Raw genomic sequence first — 18,646 nt, 5'->3', positions numbered from 1 at the left:
CAGCTAGCCTAGTGGTTAGAGCAGGTAGCCTAGTGGTTAGAGCAGGTAGCCTAGTGGTTAGAGCCTATGGTTAGAGCAGGTAGCCTAGTAGTTAGAGCAGCTAGCCTAGTGGTTAGAGCCTAGCGGTTAGAGCAGGTAGCCTAGTGGTCAGAGCAGCTTGCCTAGTGGTTAGAGCAGGTTGCCTAGTGGTTAGAGCAGGTAGCCTAGTGGTTAGAGCAGGTAGCCTAGTGGTTAGAGCAGGTAGCCTAGTGGTTAGAGCAGGTAGCCTAGTGGTTAGAGCAGCTAGCCTAGTGGTTAGAGCAGGTAGCCTAGTGGTTAGAGCCTAGTGATTAGAGACACGTAGCCTAGTGGTTAGAGCAGGTAGCCTAGTGGTTAGAGCAAGTAGCCTAGTGGTTAGAGCCTTGTGATTAGTGACAGGTAGCCTAGTGGTTAGAGCAGGTAGCCTAGTGATTAGAGGAGGTAGCCTAGTGTTTAGAGCAGGTAGCCTGGTGGTTAGAGCAGATAGCCTAGTGGTTAGAGCAGGTAGCCTAGTGGTTAGAGCAGGTAGCCTAGTTGTTAGAGCAGGTAGCCTGGTGGTTAGAGCCTAGTGATTAGAGACAGGTAGCCTAGTGGTTAGAGCAGGTAGCCTAGTGTTTAGAGCAGGTAGCCTAGTGGTTAGAGCCTTGTGATTAGTGACAGGTAGCCTAGTGGTTAGAGCAGGTAGCCTAGTGATTAGAGACAGGTAGCCTAGTGGTTAGAGACAGGTAGCCTAGTGGTTAGAGCCTTGTGATTAGTGGCAGGTAGCCTAGTGGTTAGAGCAGGTAGCCTAGTGGTTAGAGGCAGGTAGCCTAGTGGTTAGAGACAGGTAGCCTAGTGGTTAGAGCAGGTAGCCTAGTGATTAGAGCAGGTAGCCTAGTGTTTAGAGCAGGTAGCCTAGTGATTAGAGCAGGTAGCCTAGTGGATAGAGCAGGTAGCCTAGTGGTTAGAGCAGGTAGCCTAGTGGTTAGAGCAGGTAGCCTAGTGGTTAGAGCAGGTAGCCTAGTGATTAGAGCAGGTAGCCTAGTGTTTAGAGCAGGTAGCCTAGTGGTTAGAGCAGGTAGCCTAGTGGTTAGAGCAGGTAGCCTAGTGGTTAGAGCAGGTAGCCTAGTGGTTAGAGCAGCTAGCCTAGTGGCTAGAGCAGGTAGCCTAGTGGTTAGAGCAGGTAGCCTAGTTGTACGAGCATTGGGACAGTAACCGAAAGGTTGCTGGATTGAATCCCTGAGCTGACAAGATAAAAAAAATCTGTTGTTCTGCTCCCTGAACAAGGCAGTTAACCCCACTGTTTCCCCGGTAGGCCTCTCATTGTAAATAATAATTTGTTCTTAACTGACTGAGCCTCGTTAAATTAATCGGTATACAATTAGAGAGAGAGTGTGAGTTACAGTTACAGAGACTCTAGAGTAAACAGAAACTAAACAGTTTTCAGAGACTCTAGAGTAAACAGAAACTAAACAGAGTTTTCAGAGACTCTAGAGTAAACAGAAACTAAACTAAACAGAGTTTTCAGAGACTCTAGAGTAAACAGAAACTAAACTAAACAGAGTTTTCAGAGACTCTAGAGTAAATAGAAACTAAACAGAGTTTTCAGAGACTCTAGAGAGTAAACAGAAACTAAACAGAGTTTTCAGAGACTCTAGAGTAAACAGAAACTAAACAGAGTTTCCAGAGACTCTAGAGTAAATAGAAACTAAACAGAGTTTTCAGAGACTCTAGAGTAAACAGAAACTAAACAGAGTTTCCAGAGACTCTAGAGTAAACAGAAACTAAACAGAGTTTTCAGAGACTCTAGAGAGTAAACAGAAACTAAACAGAGTTTTCAGAGACTCTAGAGTAAACAGAAACTAAACAGAGTTTCCAGAGACTCTAGAGTAAATAGAAACTAAACAGAGTTTTCAGAGACTCTAGAGTAAACAGAAACTAAACAGAGTTTCCAGAGACTCTAGAGTAAACAGAAACTAAACAGAGTTTTCAGAGACTCTAGAGTAAACAGAAACTAAACTAAACAGAGTTTTCAGAGACTCTAGAGTAAATAGAAACTAAACAGAGTTTTCAGAGACTCTAGAGAGTAAACAGAAACTAAACAGAGTTTTCAGAGACTCTAGAGTAAACAGAAACTAAACAGAGTTTCCAGATACTCTAGAGTAAACAGAAACTAAACAGAGTTTTCAGAGACTCTAGAGTAAACAGAAACTAAACAGAGTTTTCAGAGTAGAACTATGCACTGCTGTTACATGGACACAGTGCCACCAGAAGTATCTGTAGGGTTGTTCATTGTCGGTCCTGGAGGACCCAAACACGTCTGGTTTTCATCATCTCTTTCTAATAAGGGACTCATTTATACCTGGGACACCAGGTGAGTGCAATTAACTACCAGGTTGAAACAACAAAAACTGAAGTTTTTTTTCAGCCCTCCAGGACCGACATTGAACATCTCTGGTATAAGGGTAGAGTCCAGATTAGAGGCAAAAACATAAAAACATAAAAACCCTCCAGCCATCTTTACTCTTTCAGATAGACCCACCGTCACCGCCCAAACCCCTACAGTCACAGTCACCACAGGCCACGCCCCCGTCTCCACGGCGACCACCGTCATGGCCCCGCCTCACCTGGAATCAGTTAGCAGTCAGGAGGACGGAACAGAGTACCTGTGGCTGTCACACTGCCAGAGCAAGACACCACACAGGTACACACACACACACCTGTACACACACACACACCTGTACACACACACACACACAGACAGACCGAAGCACGCACACACCACAGGAGGTTGGTGGCACCTTAATCAGGGAGGACGGGGCTCGTGATAATGGCTGGACCGGAATCAGTGGAATGGTATCAAATACATCAAACACGTGGTTTCCATGGTTTCCAGGTGTTTAATGCCATTCGCTACGTTACGGACATTATTATGATGCTCCTCCCCTCAGCAGCCTCCTGTGACACACACATACAAATACACACACACACACACACACACATAGAGATACACACGCACATACACACACACAGATACACACACATATATACACACATACACACACACGCACATACACACATACAAATACACACACACACACATAGAGATACACACGCACATACAGATACACACACATATATACACACACATACACACACACGCACATACACACATACAGATAGACACACACACACACACATACAGATACAAACACATATATACACACACATACAGATAGACACACACACACACATAGAGATACACACGCACATACACACATACAGATAGACACACACACACACACACATAGAGATACACATGCACATACACACATACAGATACACACACATATATACACACACATACACACACACGCATATACACACATACAGATAGACACACACACACACATAGAGATGCACATACACACACACATACACACATACAGATACACACACACACAGGTCACTTGTCAGAAGAGAGTTATCAAAATCATGTTGATAATGTCTTGTCTTGTTACAGAATTACTTCATTTCAAAATAAAAGTGTTTCAGAATAATAGTCCTCCTGGTTTGTATTTCTCTGTTTCAGGCCTCCAGGTAGTTCCTACCACTCCACCTCCTCTGACACAACAGACTACAATGAAAACACTCTCCCATCCCACTGGCCTCCTCCCTCTTCTTCCTCCTCCTCTTCCTCCTCCCTCGCTAAAGGCCTCCCCCATCACCCCGGCACCGGCCCCTGGGCCGTCACCACGGAGACCAACACTTTTAGCCAATCGCAGGACAGCGTGTTAACCCCTGAACTCCATAGGGGCTGGACTAGGGGTCACCCGTCCCCCCACCCGAGAAAACACTCCCTCCAGCTGCAGGCTGTGTCTCTCCCTCCCATCTGTCATGACATGGTCTTCAACACAGGGATAAGCACTATAAACACTAAATCACACCGTTTGAATTCTAATAGCAACACAACTTACCAGGTACCCTCCTCTACTCCTACCGCAAGGTGAGCACTTATTGTTTTGTGTTTTTCTTTTTTTAAACTAGCAACTATTTTAACAGTCTGTTTACTGTTTACACGTATTGTTTGTTTGCTCTTATCTAGAGCTTCTTAAAAATAGATCATTCATCTTTATGTATTTAGTGAGATGTCTGTGATTGATTTTATTGATTGTTCATTTGTTGCTAATTAGTCTCTCTGTCTCTCTCTCTCTGTCTCTCTCTCTCTCTCTCTCTCTGTCTCTCTCTGTCTCTCTCTGTCTCTCTCTGTCTCTCTGTCTCTCTCTGTCTCTCTCTCTGTCTCTCTGTCTCTCTCTCTCTCTCTCTCTCTCTGTCTCTCTGTCTCTCTCCCTCCCTCCCTCCCTCCCTCCCCCCCTCTCTCCCTCCCTTCCTCTCTCCCTCTCTCCCTCTCTCCCTCCCTCCGTCCGTCCATCTATCCATCCATCCATCCATCTACCCGAAGCTCACCCAAACCAGGTCGGGGGGACTCCTCCACCCCTCCACCACGCCCCCCCAAGCCCCTGGTCTCTGCCCCAGCCGAGGTGTCTTCTCTGGCCACTCTGTCGGCCTCACTCCAACGGTCTGCTTCGGAACCAGAGAGGAGCTATGGAGGAGGAAGAGGTAGAGGTAGAGGAGGAGAAGGACAGGAAGGAAGGGGAGAAAGAGGCAACAATCCCAGAGCACCTCGTTGTAACACTATAGCTACCTCAGGCTATACACACACAGGTGAGAGACACACACAGGTGAGAGACACACACAGGTGAGAGACACACAGGTGAGAGACACACACAGGTGAGAGACACACACACACACACACACACACACACACACACAGGTGAGAGACACACACAGGTGAGAGACACACACAGGTGAGAGACACACACAGGTGAGAGACACACACACACAGATACAGAAACACCACACAATCACGCTATGTCTGATGTGTGTGTGTGTGTTTACAGGCACAGGTTCCCAGCAGAGCTATGCTGTACCAAGGTCCTTCTCTGACCAGACCAGAGCCAGCATGTCTGACCAGACCAGAGCCAGCATGTTTGAGTTTAGCGACAGCTTCAACAGCTACTTTGTGAGTACATTAGCAGTTTTACATTTTTTATAACTATCAATGAATAAGATATGTTACTAATATAGACCAACAAAGGGTTCCTAGCTACTACTAGGATACTAAAAGATTTGCTCAGTGCGACAATAGCAGGCTTTTCGTTGAAGCTCAGTGTTAAATTAACATTTCCTTATCATCATAACTAAGCGAATATGACAACAACGTCGATGAAAATGTACTAATCACCTTGATTGGAAGTACACAACACACTCCCTGCTTCTCATCATGAGCCATCCGGCTGTTACCGAGAGCCACATACCAGATGTTGAACAGGGTTCAAATTTTATCCCCGACCTAGCTGAATATCTAGGCATCGGACAAGTAGGAGACTACAGCTGAATATCTAGGCATTGGATAAGTAGGAGACTACAGCTGAATATCTAGGCATCGGACAAGTAGGAGACTACAGCTGAATATCTAGGCATCGGACAAGTAGGAGACTACAGCTGAATATCTAGGAATGGGACAAGTAGGAGACTACAGCTGAATATCTAGGCATCGGACAAGTAGAAGACCACAGCTGAATATCTAGGCATCGGACAAGTAGGAGACTACAGCTGAATATCTAGGCATTGGATAAGTAGGAGACTACAGCTGAATATCTAGGCATCGGACAAGTAGGAGACTACAGCTGAATATCTAGGCATCGGACAAGTAGGAGACTACAGCTGAATATCTAGGAATGGGACAAGTAGGAGACTACAGCTGAATATCTAGGCATCGGACAAGTAGGAGACTACAGCTGAATATCTAGGCATCGGACAAGTAGAAGACCACAGCTGAATATCTAGGCATCGGACAAGTAGGAGACTACAGCTGAATATCTAGGCATCGGACAAGTAGGAGACTACAGCTGAATATCTAGGCATCGGACAAGTAGGAGACTAAAGCTGAATATCTAGGCATCGGACAAGTAGGAGACTACAGCTGAATATCTAGGCATCGGACAAGTAGGAGACTACAGCTGAATATCTAGGCATCGGACAAGTAGGAGACTACAGCTGAATATCTAGGCATCGGACAAGTAGAAGACCACAGCTGAATATCTAGGCATCGGACAAGTAGGAGACTACAGCTGAATATCTAGGCATTGGACAAGTAGGAGACTACAGCTGAATATCTAGGCATCGGACAAGTAGGAGCCTACAGCTGAATATCTAGGCATAGGACAAGTAGGAGACTACAGCTGAATATCTAGGCATCGGACAAGTAGGAGACTACAGCTGAAAATCTAGGCATCGGACAAGTAGGAGACTAAAGCTGAATATCTAGGCATCGGACAAGTAGGAGACTACAGCTGAATATCTAGGCATCGGACAAGTAGGAGACTACAGCTGAATATCTAGGCATCGGACAAGTAGGAGACTACAGCTGAATATCTAGGCATCGGACAAGTAGGAGACTACAGCTGAATATCTAGGCATCGGACAAGTAGGAGACTACAGCTGAATATCTAGGCATCGGACAAGTAGGAGACTACAGCTGAATATCTAGGCATCGGCCAAGTAGCAGACTACAGCTGAATATCTAGTCATCGGACAAGTAGGAGCCTACAGCTGAATATCTAGGCATAGGACAAGTAGGAGACTACAGCTGAATATCTAGGCATCGGACAAGTAGGAGACTACAGCTGAAAATCTAGGCATCGGACAAGTAGGAGACTACAGCTGAATATCTAGGCATCGGACAAGTAGGAGACTACAGCTGAATATCTAGGCATCGGACAAGTAGGAGACTACAGCTGAATATCTAGGCATCGGACAAGTAGGAGACTACAGCTGAATATCTAGGCATCGGACAAGTAGGAGACTACAGCTGAATATCTAGGCATCGGACAAGTAGGAGACTACAGCTGAATATCTAGGCATCGGACAAGTAGGAGACTACAGCTGAATATCTAGGCATCGGACAAGTAGGAGACTACAGCTGAATATCTAGGCATCGGACAAGTAGGAGACTACAGCTGAATATCTAGGCATCGGCCAAGTAGCAGACTACAGCTGAATATCTAGTCATCGGACAAGTAGGAGCCTACAGCTGAATATCTAGGCATAGGACAAGTAGGAGACTACAGCTGAATATCTAGGCATCGGACAAGTAGGAGACTACAGCTGAAAATCTAGGCATCGGACAAGTAGGAGACTACAGCTGAATATCTAGGCATCGGACAAGTAGGAGACTACAGCTGAATATCTAGGCATCGGACAAGTAGGAGACTACAGCTGAATATCTAGGCATCGGACAAGTAGGAGCCTACAGCTGAATATCTAGGCATCGGACAAGTAGGAGACTACAGCTGAATATCTAGGCATCGGACAAGTAGGAGACTACAGCTGAATATCTAGGTATCGGACAAGTAGGAGACTACAGCTGAATATCTAGGCATCGGACAAGTAGGAGACTACAGCTGAATATCTAGTCATCGGACATTATCACTCTCACATGTATATAAAGAAACAATACCTTTTTGTAGCATTTCTGACAATGCACATGTATTTTTTAGCCACTCAACTCAAGAGATCTAACACCGGGTCAAGCAACTCGGTTGCTCGACAACAACACAGCTGCACCAGGCTGACCAATCATAAGAAGTGGATGAGAACCAACCTAGGCTACTGTAGATACAAAAAGGGTTCCAAAAGGGTTCTTCCCATTGGATAACCATTTTGGGTTCCATGTAGAACCCTATGTGGAAAGGGTTCTACGTGGAACCCGAAAGGGTTCTACATGAAACCAAAAAGGGTTCTTCAAAAGGTTCTCCTATGTGGACAGCCGAAGAACCCTTTTTGGTTCTAGATAGCACCTTTTTTTTCTAAGATTGTAGCTAGCTAAATGGTGGAATTCAAGCTGAGGTTAATCAAAAATGCACAAATATATTTTGATTAGCTATGTAGCTAGCATCAGTCAGCTGAAATCTCGCTAGCTAACGAACAGGCATGGAATGGTAGATATCTATCTAGAATGGTAGATATTTGATTATGAAAGGTTTTTACACCAATTACTTCAGCCATTAGCTAGCTAGCTAGGGCCAGACAACAACAGCTGACCTCGACACAGAAGCTAGCTTACGTTAGCTCTCGTTCCAAATGCCGTTCCTACATTTTTGTTCTCTCCACAAAACTAACACCAAACTTTGAGCAAAATGTCACGCTGTTACCTTACAATACATGCAATAGGCTTTTGCAATACTAGCTAGCTACTCCATAGTCCAAGCTACGGTAAGAGCTAGCCACAGGTGTGAGCAATCTACAAAGTACACTCAAACTGTTGTGATTAGAATGCTTATTTAGAATGTCCGGTTACAATTGACGCAACAGTTAGCGTTTGAGCTAGCCACACCTTTTTTCACAGTCGCCATTTTGAACAAACACAGTCGCCATTTTGAACAAACATGGTCCACTCTGAGCCATTCAGTGTTGTTGTTTATGTATGTAGCTTAGTGAGCTAAGCTGTAGCATTTAACAATGTCCTTCAAAAGAAGCCAACTCACAAGTGCGAAAATTCTGGATATTTTTTTTTTTACAATTCTGACAATGAGTCTGAGTATGAAAGTCAGAAATCAGATTCTGACAGTGACAGAGAGGAGCTGCCCCCCAAGCTTATAGCCATTTGAGAACCCTGAATCTGAGGACCCTTTGACCACTGACGAAGTCCCAGGTCCCTTTGAAGATGCTGGTGGTGATGGAGGCAGACCAACAGTGGATGAAGTACGGGAGGTCTGTGGTAGCTGGAAGGCCGCCAGCCATTTCATCCTTCCTGGCCCTGCTGTTTGCTTTGATGAGTCCCAGTAGGGATTGCAACACCCCTTGCCATTTCCCTCTGAGGCAGAGTGCTTCAATCTGTCTCTGACAGAGGAGTTGGTGGGAGACATAGTGGAGGAGACCAATCACTATGCCTTGGAGCTACAGGAGAAGAGAGAGCCAGGAGTAAGGGGGGACAACTACAATTAGTGAAATGTATACCTTCCTGGTGATAGTCCTTCTCATGGGGATAGTAAAGAAGAACTTCCTGAGAGAATACCGGAGCACAGATGCTATGTTTGCAACTCCCTTCTTTGCCACACCGTCAACAAGGCTACTGCCAGCCTAAATGACCCGTTACTCAAAATAAGAAATGTTCTTAACAGCCTGACATCAGCATTTGATCGGGTCTTATGTATTAATGAGTCCCTGATGTCCCTGATGTCTCTGATGTCCCTGATGTCTCTGATGTCCCTGATGTCCCTGATGTCTCTGATGTCCCTGATGTCTCTGATGTCCCTGATGTCTCTGATGTCCCTGATGTCTCTGATGTCTCTGATGTCCCTGATGTCCCTGATGTCTCTGATGTCCCTGATGTCTCTGATGTCCCTGATGTCCCTGATGTCTCTGATGTCTCTGATGTCTCTGATGTCCCTGATGTCTCTGATGTCTCTGATGTCCCTGATGTCTCTGATGTCCCTGATGTCTCTGATGTCCCTGATGTCTCTGATGTCCCTGATGTCTCTGATGTCCCTGATGTCTCTGATGTATCTGATGTCCCTGATGTCTCTGATGTCTCTGATGTCCCTGATGTCTCTGATGTCTCTGATGTCCCTGATGTCTCTGATGTCCCTGATGTCTCTGATGTCCCTGATGTCTCTGATGTCTCTGATGTCCCTGATGTCTCTGATGTCCCTGATGTCCCTGATGTCTCTGATGTCCCTGATGTCTCTGATGTCCCTGATGTCTCTGATGTCCGTCAATATATTCCCTCCAAAAAAGGCATAGGTTTTGGGGTCAAGGTCTTTGTCATGTGCAACGTGAAGACAGGATTTGTCCGGGACATTATAGTTTACACAGGGTCCACCACCAACATTACGAGGGGCTTGGGGTGTCCGAGTCCGTGGTGATGACCATGCTGGCTCCTCATCTCAACAAGGGACACACTTTGTATGTGTGGACAATTGGTGCAAAAGTCCCACACTCTTCCAGCATCTGATCTCCAACAGTCCAGTCGAACAGGAAGGGGATGTCGGAAGCAGGAACAGGAAGATGCAGAAGGGGGGGTGGAGTTCAAGGAGAACGGTCAACAGCTGGCAGTAAAGTGGCATGACAACGAGACGTCCCATTGCCTCTCCACTCCCTCATCACCCTCATCACCCTCTCCACTCCCTCTCCACTCCCTCAGTCTCCCTCACTCCCTCATCCTACCCACTCCCTCATCACCCTCTCCACTCCCTCATCACCCTATCCACTCCCTCATCACCCTCTCCACTCCCTCATCACCCTATCCACTCCCTCATCACCCTCATCACTCCCTCATCACCCTCTCCACTCCCTCAGTCTCCCTCACTCCCTCATCCTACCCACTCCCTCATCACCCTCTCCACTCCCTCATCACCCACATCACCCTCTCCACTCCCTCATCACCCTCTCCACTCCCTCATCACCCTCATCACTCCCTCATCACCCTCATCACCCTCTCCACTCCCTCATCACCCTCTCCACTCCCTCATCACCCTCTCCACTCCCTCATCACCCTATCCACTCCCTCATCACCCTCATCACTCCCTCATCACCCTCTCCACTCCCTCAGTCTCCCTCACTCCCTCATCCTACCCACTCCCTCATCACCCTCTCCACTCCCTCATCACCCTCTCCACTCCCTCATCACCCACATCACCCTCTCCACTCCCTCATCACCCACATCACCCTCTCCACTCCCTCATCACCCTCTCCACTCCCTCATCACCCTCTCCACTCCCTCATCACCCACATCACCCTCTCCACTCCCTCATCACCCACATCACCCTCTCCACTCCCTCATCACCCTCATCACCCTCTCCTCTCCACTCCCTCATCACCCTCATCACCCTCATCACCCTCTCCACTCCCTCATCACCCTCATCACCCTCATCACCCTCTCCACTCCCTCATCACCCTCATCACCCTCTCCACTCCCTCATCACCCTCTCCACTCCCTCATCACCCTCATCACCCTCTCCACTCCCTCATCACCCTCTCCACTCCCTCAGTCTCCCTCACTCCCTCATCCTACCCACTCCCTCATCACCCCTAGAGATATTTGGAACTCAGGCATGAAAAGTTTAATTCAAAAGTGTGTTGATCAACAGTGCCAAACTAACAACTTTGCCATTTCACCGTCTTGATTGTATTTACAGCACCCAGCAAGCTGGACTGGCCCTTGTTCCATATTTGTCAATAACTTGGCCATTCCAGTGGCTAATGCCCCCCCGCCCAATACCGGATTATATAAATGTATAAAATAGATAACTCTGCAACACTTTAGGCTAGAGACAAGCTTTAAAAGGCACGAGAAAGACCAAGCTCTAGGATACATGGGGACATCTTTATTTCCATTTGAGTCACTCAGCAGACACACTTTTGCCAGAGAGACTTACAGTGAAGTGCGTACGCGTTCGCACCGATCCCTGTGGGAATCGAACCCACAACTCTGCCATCGAAAATCACCGTACTCTACCGACTAAGCCAGTCTCTGTGGTTCATTTCTACGACCTTGAAAAGTCAATGACTTAAAAAAAAAAAAAAGATTTTCTTTCACTTTGCTTTCAATGGGAATTGAGTCTGTATTTTACAATGTAAAACTGTTGCCATTAATTGAGCTTCTTCTTCCGTCTGAAAACTGCAGACAACAACTTTTTGACCGTTCTAAATTTTACAAGTACCTAAAATAAACAGCTCAAAATGTATTTTAGCTATTAGAGGGCAGCAGCCAGCAGACCAGGATTCAAACCAGCAACTCTTGGCAGTTATGTAAGCACACCACCTGTGCCATTAAGACACAGCAGACCTCTTGGCAGAGGACAAATTAAAGGTTACAAATGAACACTGCCAATTACATACGTTGAGTGGCGAAAAAATAAAAAACAGGCTTTGCATGTGGAAATGTTATCTGTGGCACCTTTAAGATACGATATCACCTTCTGGTGTAATTAAAAACATCAAACTACGTTTTAAGTGAGAAGTAGGGATCGGTCTGAAGCAGAAAAATAAAGGAGATTCCTACGAGCACCACAACTCCGTCAATGCTCTACCAAGATTTTCCAGCACACAGCTTTGACCTACGACAGGCTATGTTGGTCTATTGTATATGTGCATGCAGGTTGCTTAGGATTCAAACTTTCTAAAACAGCCTAATTCCTACTCTTCAGAGGAAAATTTACAGGCACACAGTTTTTCCACATTTTATTGTGTTACAGCCTGCATTTAAATTGGATTCAATTGAGATTTTGGGTCACTGACCTACACATAATAATTCATGTTTACAAATTGTTTAAATATGAAAAGCTGAAATGTCTTGAGTCAATAAGTATTCAATGTTGTGGCAAGACTAAATAAGTTCAGGAGTAAAAATTTGCAAAACAAGTTGCATGGACTCACTCTGTGTTCAATAATAATGTTTGACATGATGTTATTAATGACTACCTCATCTCTGTACCCCACACATACAATTATCTGTAAGGTCCCTCAGTCGAGCAGGGAATTTCAAACACAGATTCAACCACAAAGACCAGGGAGGTTTTCCAATGCCGCGCAGAGAAGGTCACCTACTGGTAGATAGCAGACATTGAATATCCCTTTGATCATGGTGAAGTTATTAATTACACTTTGGATGGCGTATCAATACACCCAGTCACTACAAAGATATAGGTGTCCTTCCTAACTCAGTTGCCGGAGAGGAAGGAAACAACTCAGGGATTTGAACATGAGGCCAATGATGACTTTAAAACAGTCACAGAGTCTAATGGCTGTGACAGGAGAAAACTGAGGATGGATCAACAACATTGTAGGTACTCCACAATACTAATCTAAATGACAGAGGGAAAAGAAGGAAGCCTGTACAGAATAATAAATATTCCAAAGCATGCATCCTGTTTACTAACCTTTTTATTTATTTTTTTCACCCATTTTCGTTCCAATTGGTAGTTACAGTCTCATCGCAGCAACTCCCGTACGGACTCGGGAGAGGCGCCGCCCCATGGGTCTCCCGGTCGCGGCCAGCTGCGACAGTGCCTGGACTTGAACCAAGTTCTCTAGTGGAACAACTGCAATGCAGTGTCTTAGACCACTGTGCCACTCGGGAGGCACACAATACTAACCTAAATGATTTAATGACAGAGAAGCCTGTAAAGAATATAAAATATTACGAAACATGCATCCTGTTTGCAACAAGGCACTGAACTAAAACTGCAAAACATCTGGCAAAGAAATTAACTTTATGTCCTGAATATATGTTATGTTTGGGGGCAAATCCAATACAACACATCACTGAGTAAAACTCTCCATATGCACAAGCATGGTGGTGGCTGCATCATGTTATGGGTATGCTTGACATTGGCAAGGACTGGGGAGTTTTTCAGGATAAAAAAAAGAAGCGGAACGGCGTTAAAAGCACAGGCGAAATCCTAGAGGAAAACCTAGTTCAGTCTGCTTTCAAACAAACATGGAGACAAATTCAACTTTCAGCAGGACAATAACCTTATACACTGGAGTTGCTTACCAAGATGACATTGAATATTCATGAGTGGCCTAGTTACAGTTTTGACTTACAGTGGCTTGAAAATCTACGGCAAGACAAGAAAAAATGGCTGTCTAGCAATGATCAAACACCCAACTTGACAGAGCTTGACGAATGTTTTAGAGAATAATGTGGAAATACTGTACAATCCAGGTGTGCAAAGCTCTTAAAGACTTACCCAGAAAGACTCACAGCTCTTAGAGACTTACCCAGAAAGACTCACAGCTCTTAAAGACTTACCCAGAAAGACTCACAGCTCTAATCGTTGCCAAAGGTGATTCTAACATGTGTTGACTCAGGGGTTTGAATGCTTATGAAATTTGATATTCTTGAATTAATTTTCAATACATTTACAAACGTTTCTAAAAACATGTTTTCACTTTGTCATTATTATAGATATGATAGAGATAAAAGAGGTATACACTACCTTTCAAAAGTTTGGGGTCATTCATAAATGTCTTTGTTTTTGAAAGAAAATCTATTTTTTTGTCCATTAAAATAACATCAAATTGATCAGAAATACAGTGTAGACATTGTTAATGTTGTAAATGACTATTGTAGCTGGAAACGGCTGATTTTTAATGGAATATCTACATAGGTGTACAGAGGCCCATTATCAGCAACCATCACTCCTGTGTTCCAATGGCACATTGTGTTAGCTAATCCAAGTTGATCATTTTAAAAGGCTAATTGATCATTAGAAAACCCTTATGCAATTATGTTAGCACAGCTGAAAACTGTTGTTCTGATTAAAGAAGCAATTAAACTGGCCTTCTTTAGACTAGTTGAGTATCTGGAGCATCAGCATTTGTGGGTTCGATTACAGGCTCAAAATGGCCAGAAACAAAGCATTTTCTTCTGAAACTCGTCAGTCTTTTCGTTCTGAGAAATGAAGGCTATTCCATGCGAGAAATTGCCAAGAAATTGAAGATCCGGTACAACGCTCGGGAGCCCTAGGTATTGTGGTGCTGGAAAACCTTGGTAGAGCATGGATGGAATAGGCATTGTGGTGCTTACGAGAATCTTCTTTAGTTTTCAGCTTCAGACCAATGCCTACTTCTCACTTAAAATAGTTCACCTTTCTCATCGGTCTCTCTCTCTCCCCCTCTCTCTCTGCCCCCCCCCCACCAGATGAATAAAGGCATGGTACCATTAGGTGGAATGTGTCCGGGAAAGGGAGATATCGATGAGAACTATGTTTCCATGAACGCTACCGACACCTCCCTCGTCTCCCTACCTCCTCCCTCCTTCCCCGACCCCACCTCCCTCATCTCCCTACCTCCCCCCTCCTTCCCCGACCCCACCTCCCTCATCTCCCTACCTCCCCCCTCCTTCCCCGACCCCACCTCCCTCGTCTCCCTACCTCCCCCCTCCTTCCCCGACCCCACCTCCCTCGTCTCCCTACCTCCCCACTCCTGCCCCGACCCCACCTCCCAGGACCCTAACTATGTCACTATGACCCCATGCCCTGGAGAATTGCCTTCTCTGGGGAGACAGGTACCCCCGCCTGCACACCTGGTGTTCCGCTCCTCCCCCCACAACCCCCACACACGCCCCTCTCGCAGACACACCACTGGGGGAGGAGGGGGAGACACCCAACCACCACCCATTCACCGCAACCTCAAACCCCGGAAAGGTAAGTGTTTATGTATGGAAGGGTGTCCATGTCTGCTTACCATCATTTGTTTATGTACAGCATATGCAGCAGCCAGTGGCTGTTAGTCTGCTGTACAGGCTGCTAGTCTGCTGTACAGGCTGTTAGTCTGCTGTACAGTCTGTTAGTCTGCTGTACAGGCTGTTAGTCTGCTGTACAGGCTGTTAGTCTGCTCTGCTGTACAGGCTGTTAGTCTGCTGTACAGGCTGTTAGTCTGCTGTACAGGCTGATAGTCTGCTGTACAGGCTGTTAGTCTGCTGTGCAGGCTGTTAGTCTGCTCTGCTGTACAGGCTGTTAGTCTGCTCTGCTGTACAGGATGTTAGTCTGCAGTACAGGCTGATAGTCTGCTGTACAGGCTGATAGTCTGCTCTGCTGTACAGGCTGATAGTCTGCTCTGCAGTACAGGCTGTTAGTCTGCTGTACAGGCTGATAGTCTGCTCTGCTGTACAGGCTGATAGTCTGCTGTACAGGCTGATAGTCTGCTGTACAGGCTGATAGTCTGCTGTACAGGCTGTTAGTCTGCTGTACAGGCTGATAGTCTGCTGTACAGGCTGATAGTCTGCTCTGCTGTACAGGCTGTTAGTCTGCTGTACAGGCTGATAGTCTGCTGTACAGGCTGTTAGTCTGCTGTACAGGCTGTTAGTCTGCTGTGCAGGCTGATAGTCGGCTGTACAGGCTGTTAGTCTGCTGTACAGGCTGTTAGTCTGCTGTACAGGCTGTTAGTCTGCTGTACAGGCTGATAGTCTGCTGTACAGGCTGATAGTCTGCTGTACAGGCTGTTAGTCTGCAGTACAGGCTGTTAGTCTGCTCTGCAGGCTGTTAGTCTGCTCTGCTGTACAGGCTGATAGTCTGCTGTACAGGCTGTTAGTTTGCTGTGCAGGCTGATAGTCTGCTCTGCTGTACAGGCTGATAGTCTGCTGTACAGGCTGATAGTCTGCTGTGCAGGCTGATAGTCTGCTCTGCTGTACAGGCTGATAGTCTGCTGTACAGGCTGTTAGTCTGCTGTACAGGCTGTTAGTCTGCTGTACAGGCTGATAGTCTGCTGTACAGGCTGTTAGTCTGCTGTGCAGGCTGATAGTCTGCTCTGCTGTACAGGCTGATAGTCTGCTCTGCTGTACAGGCTGTTAGTCTGCTGTACAGGCTGTTAGTCTGCTGTACAGGCTGATAGTCTGCTGTGCAGGCTGATAGTCTGCTCTGCTGTACAGGCTGTTAGTCTGCTGTAAAGGCTGTTAGTCTGCTGTGCAGGCTGTTTGGACTGGTGTTGGTTTGGTCGTTCTCCATTTTGCTTTAAAGGTGTTCACTGCTCTGGGGTTCCGTGGTGTTTTAGTGTGTGTGTGAATCAACGTTGCTTTCATTGTGCTGCTTCACAGCTGTAACCTACAGTCTTCCTCCCGGTCTTTTTTGGTGGGAAGCCATGTGTTCTGATGTCACTGTTGTCATTCGGCACTTCTGATCGTTGATGAAGGTGTCGTGCTCCGGGGGTGATGTCATAGGGTCAAAGGGGCGGCAGGGTAGCCTAGTGGTTAGAGCGTTGGACTAGTAACCGGAAGGTTGCGAGTTCAAACCCCCGAGCTGACAAGGTACAAATCTGTCGTTCTGCCCCTGAACAGGCAGTTAACCCCACTGTTCCTAGGCCGTCATTGAAAATAAGAATTTGTTCTTAACTGACTTGCCTGGTTAAATAAAGGTAAAATAAAAAATAAAATAGGGTCAAAGGTCATCTGTCCAGTGGTGTTTGGCTCGGGCTTCAACGGGCTGCTGCTTCTATGTTTGTTTGGTCTTATGTCTGATTGGACAGACATTGTTTTGTGTTGAACGAATCAGGTTTCAGCCCCATGTCCCTCCACCCAAAACCCCTGGGCTTGGAGAGAACTGACTCACAGACTGTTGGAGAGTTCACACGGGCAAGGAGACGTCGGGGTATGTACTAGCCACACGACAGGGCTATAGCAGTGACATAAGGAAATTTCAAATCATATGTAGTGGTTTTGTTGTACAGTGTTTGTGGGGACTCGTGTGTGTTGTGTTGTGTTGTGTTGTGTTGTGTTGTGTTTTGTGTGTGTGTGTGTGTGTGTGTGTGTGTGTGTGTGTGTGTGTGTGTATGTGTGTGTGTGTGTGTGTGTTGTTCCCAGGTGAAGAAACGTATTGCTAGTCACGGTTGAATCATGACTCTGGTTTATTCTGAGGTTGATCTGTGTTCTGTCATCCATTATAATACTATGTATTGAGTGCCTCTCCTTGGTCCTGCATACACTGCACTACGTCTATCCTTCTTCCTCTCTCTCTCTTCCTCTTCCTCTCTCTCCCTCTCTCTCCCTCCCTCTCTTCCTCCTTCCCTCCCTCTCACCGTCTCTCCCTCTCCTTCCCTCTCTTCCTCCCACTCTCTCCCTCCTTCTCCTTCTCACCGTCTCTCCCTCTCCTTCCCTATTTTCCTCCCACCCTCCCTCCTTCTCCCTCCCTCCTGCTCACTGTCTCTTCCTCTCCTTCCCTCTCTCCCTCTCTTCCTCTCCTTCCCTCTCTCCCTACCTCTCCCTCTCTTCCTCTCCTTCCCTCTCTCCCTACCTTTCACTCTCTTCCTCTCCTTCCCTCTCTCCCTCTCTTCCTCTCCTTCCCTCTCTCCCTCTCTTCCTCTCCTTCCCTCTCTCCCTCTCTTCCTCTCCTTCCCTCTCTCCCTCTCTTCCTCTCCTTCCCTCTCTCCCTACCTCTCCCTCTCTTCCTCTCCTTCCCTCTCTCCCTCTCTTCCTCTCCTTCCCTCTCTCCCTACCTCTCCCTCTCTTCCTCTCCTTCCCTCTCTCCCTACCTCTCCCTCTCTTCCTCTCCTTCCCTCTCTCCCTCTCTTCCTCTCCTTCCCTCTCTCCCTACCTCTCCCTCTCTCCCTCTCTTCCTCTCCTTCCCTCTCTCCCTACCTCTCCCTCTCTTCCTCTCCTTCCCTCTCTCCCTCTCTTCCTCTCCTTCCCTCTCTCCCTCTCTCCCTCTCTTCCTCTCCTTCCCTCTCTCCCTACCTCTCCCTCTCTCCCTCTCTCCCTCTCTTCCTCTCCTTCCCTCTCTCCCTCTCTCCCTCTCTTCCTCTCCTTCCCTCTCTCCCTACCTCTCCCTCTCTCCCTCTCTCCCTCTCTTCCTCTCCTTCCCTCTCTCTCTCTCTCCCTCTCTTCCTCTCCTTCCCTCTCTCCCTCTCTCCCTCTCTTCCTCTCCTTCCCTCTCTCCCTACCTCTCCCTCTCTCCCTCTCTCCCTCTCTTCCTCTCCTTCCCTCTCTCCCTCTCTTCCTCTCTTCCTCTCCTTCCCTCTCTCCCTCTCTCCCTCTCTCCCTCTCCTTCCCTCTCTCCCTCTCTTCCTCTCCTTCCCTCTCTCCCTCTCT

The 18,646-nt window shown here is 46.7% G+C and overlaps 2 protein-coding genes across 3 annotated transcripts in view; both read left to right on the top strand.

Annotated features, from left to right (window-relative positions):
• Positions 1–18,646, top strand: part of LOC139415792 (galactose-specific lectin nattectin-like) — a 1,187,935-nt gene that overhangs the window by 595,581 nt on the left and 573,708 nt on the right. The gene's annotated exons all lie outside the window — the stretch shown is intronic.
• Positions 1–18,646, top strand: part of LOC139417060 (GRB2-associated-binding protein 1-like) — a 63,610-nt gene that overhangs the window by 34,415 nt on the left and 10,549 nt on the right. Inside the window, exons 4-9 of the mRNA XM_071166309.1 lie at positions 2,530–2,701; positions 3,590–4,003; positions 4,460–4,722; positions 4,959–5,080; positions 14,768–15,031; positions 15,074–15,272. Coding sequence (XP_071022410.1) covers positions 2,530–2,701; positions 3,590–4,003; positions 4,460–4,722; positions 4,959–5,080; positions 14,768–15,031; positions 15,074–15,272 — 1,434 coding nt within the window. The remainder of the gene's footprint in view (positions 1–2,529; positions 2,702–3,589; positions 4,004–4,459; positions 4,723–4,958; positions 5,081–14,767; positions 15,032–15,073; positions 15,273–18,646) is intronic.

Source organism: Oncorhynchus clarkii, chromosome 9 (assembly GCF_045791955.1).
Source record: "Oncorhynchus clarkii lewisi isolate Uvic-CL-2024 chromosome 9, UVic_Ocla_1.0, whole genome shotgun sequence".
In the NCBI taxonomy this organism is placed as follows: domain Eukaryota; kingdom Metazoa; phylum Chordata; class Actinopteri; order Salmoniformes; family Salmonidae; genus Oncorhynchus; species Oncorhynchus clarkii.
Note: the sequence above shows the minus strand (reverse complement) of the source record. Positions and strands in the feature narration are given on the sequence as shown.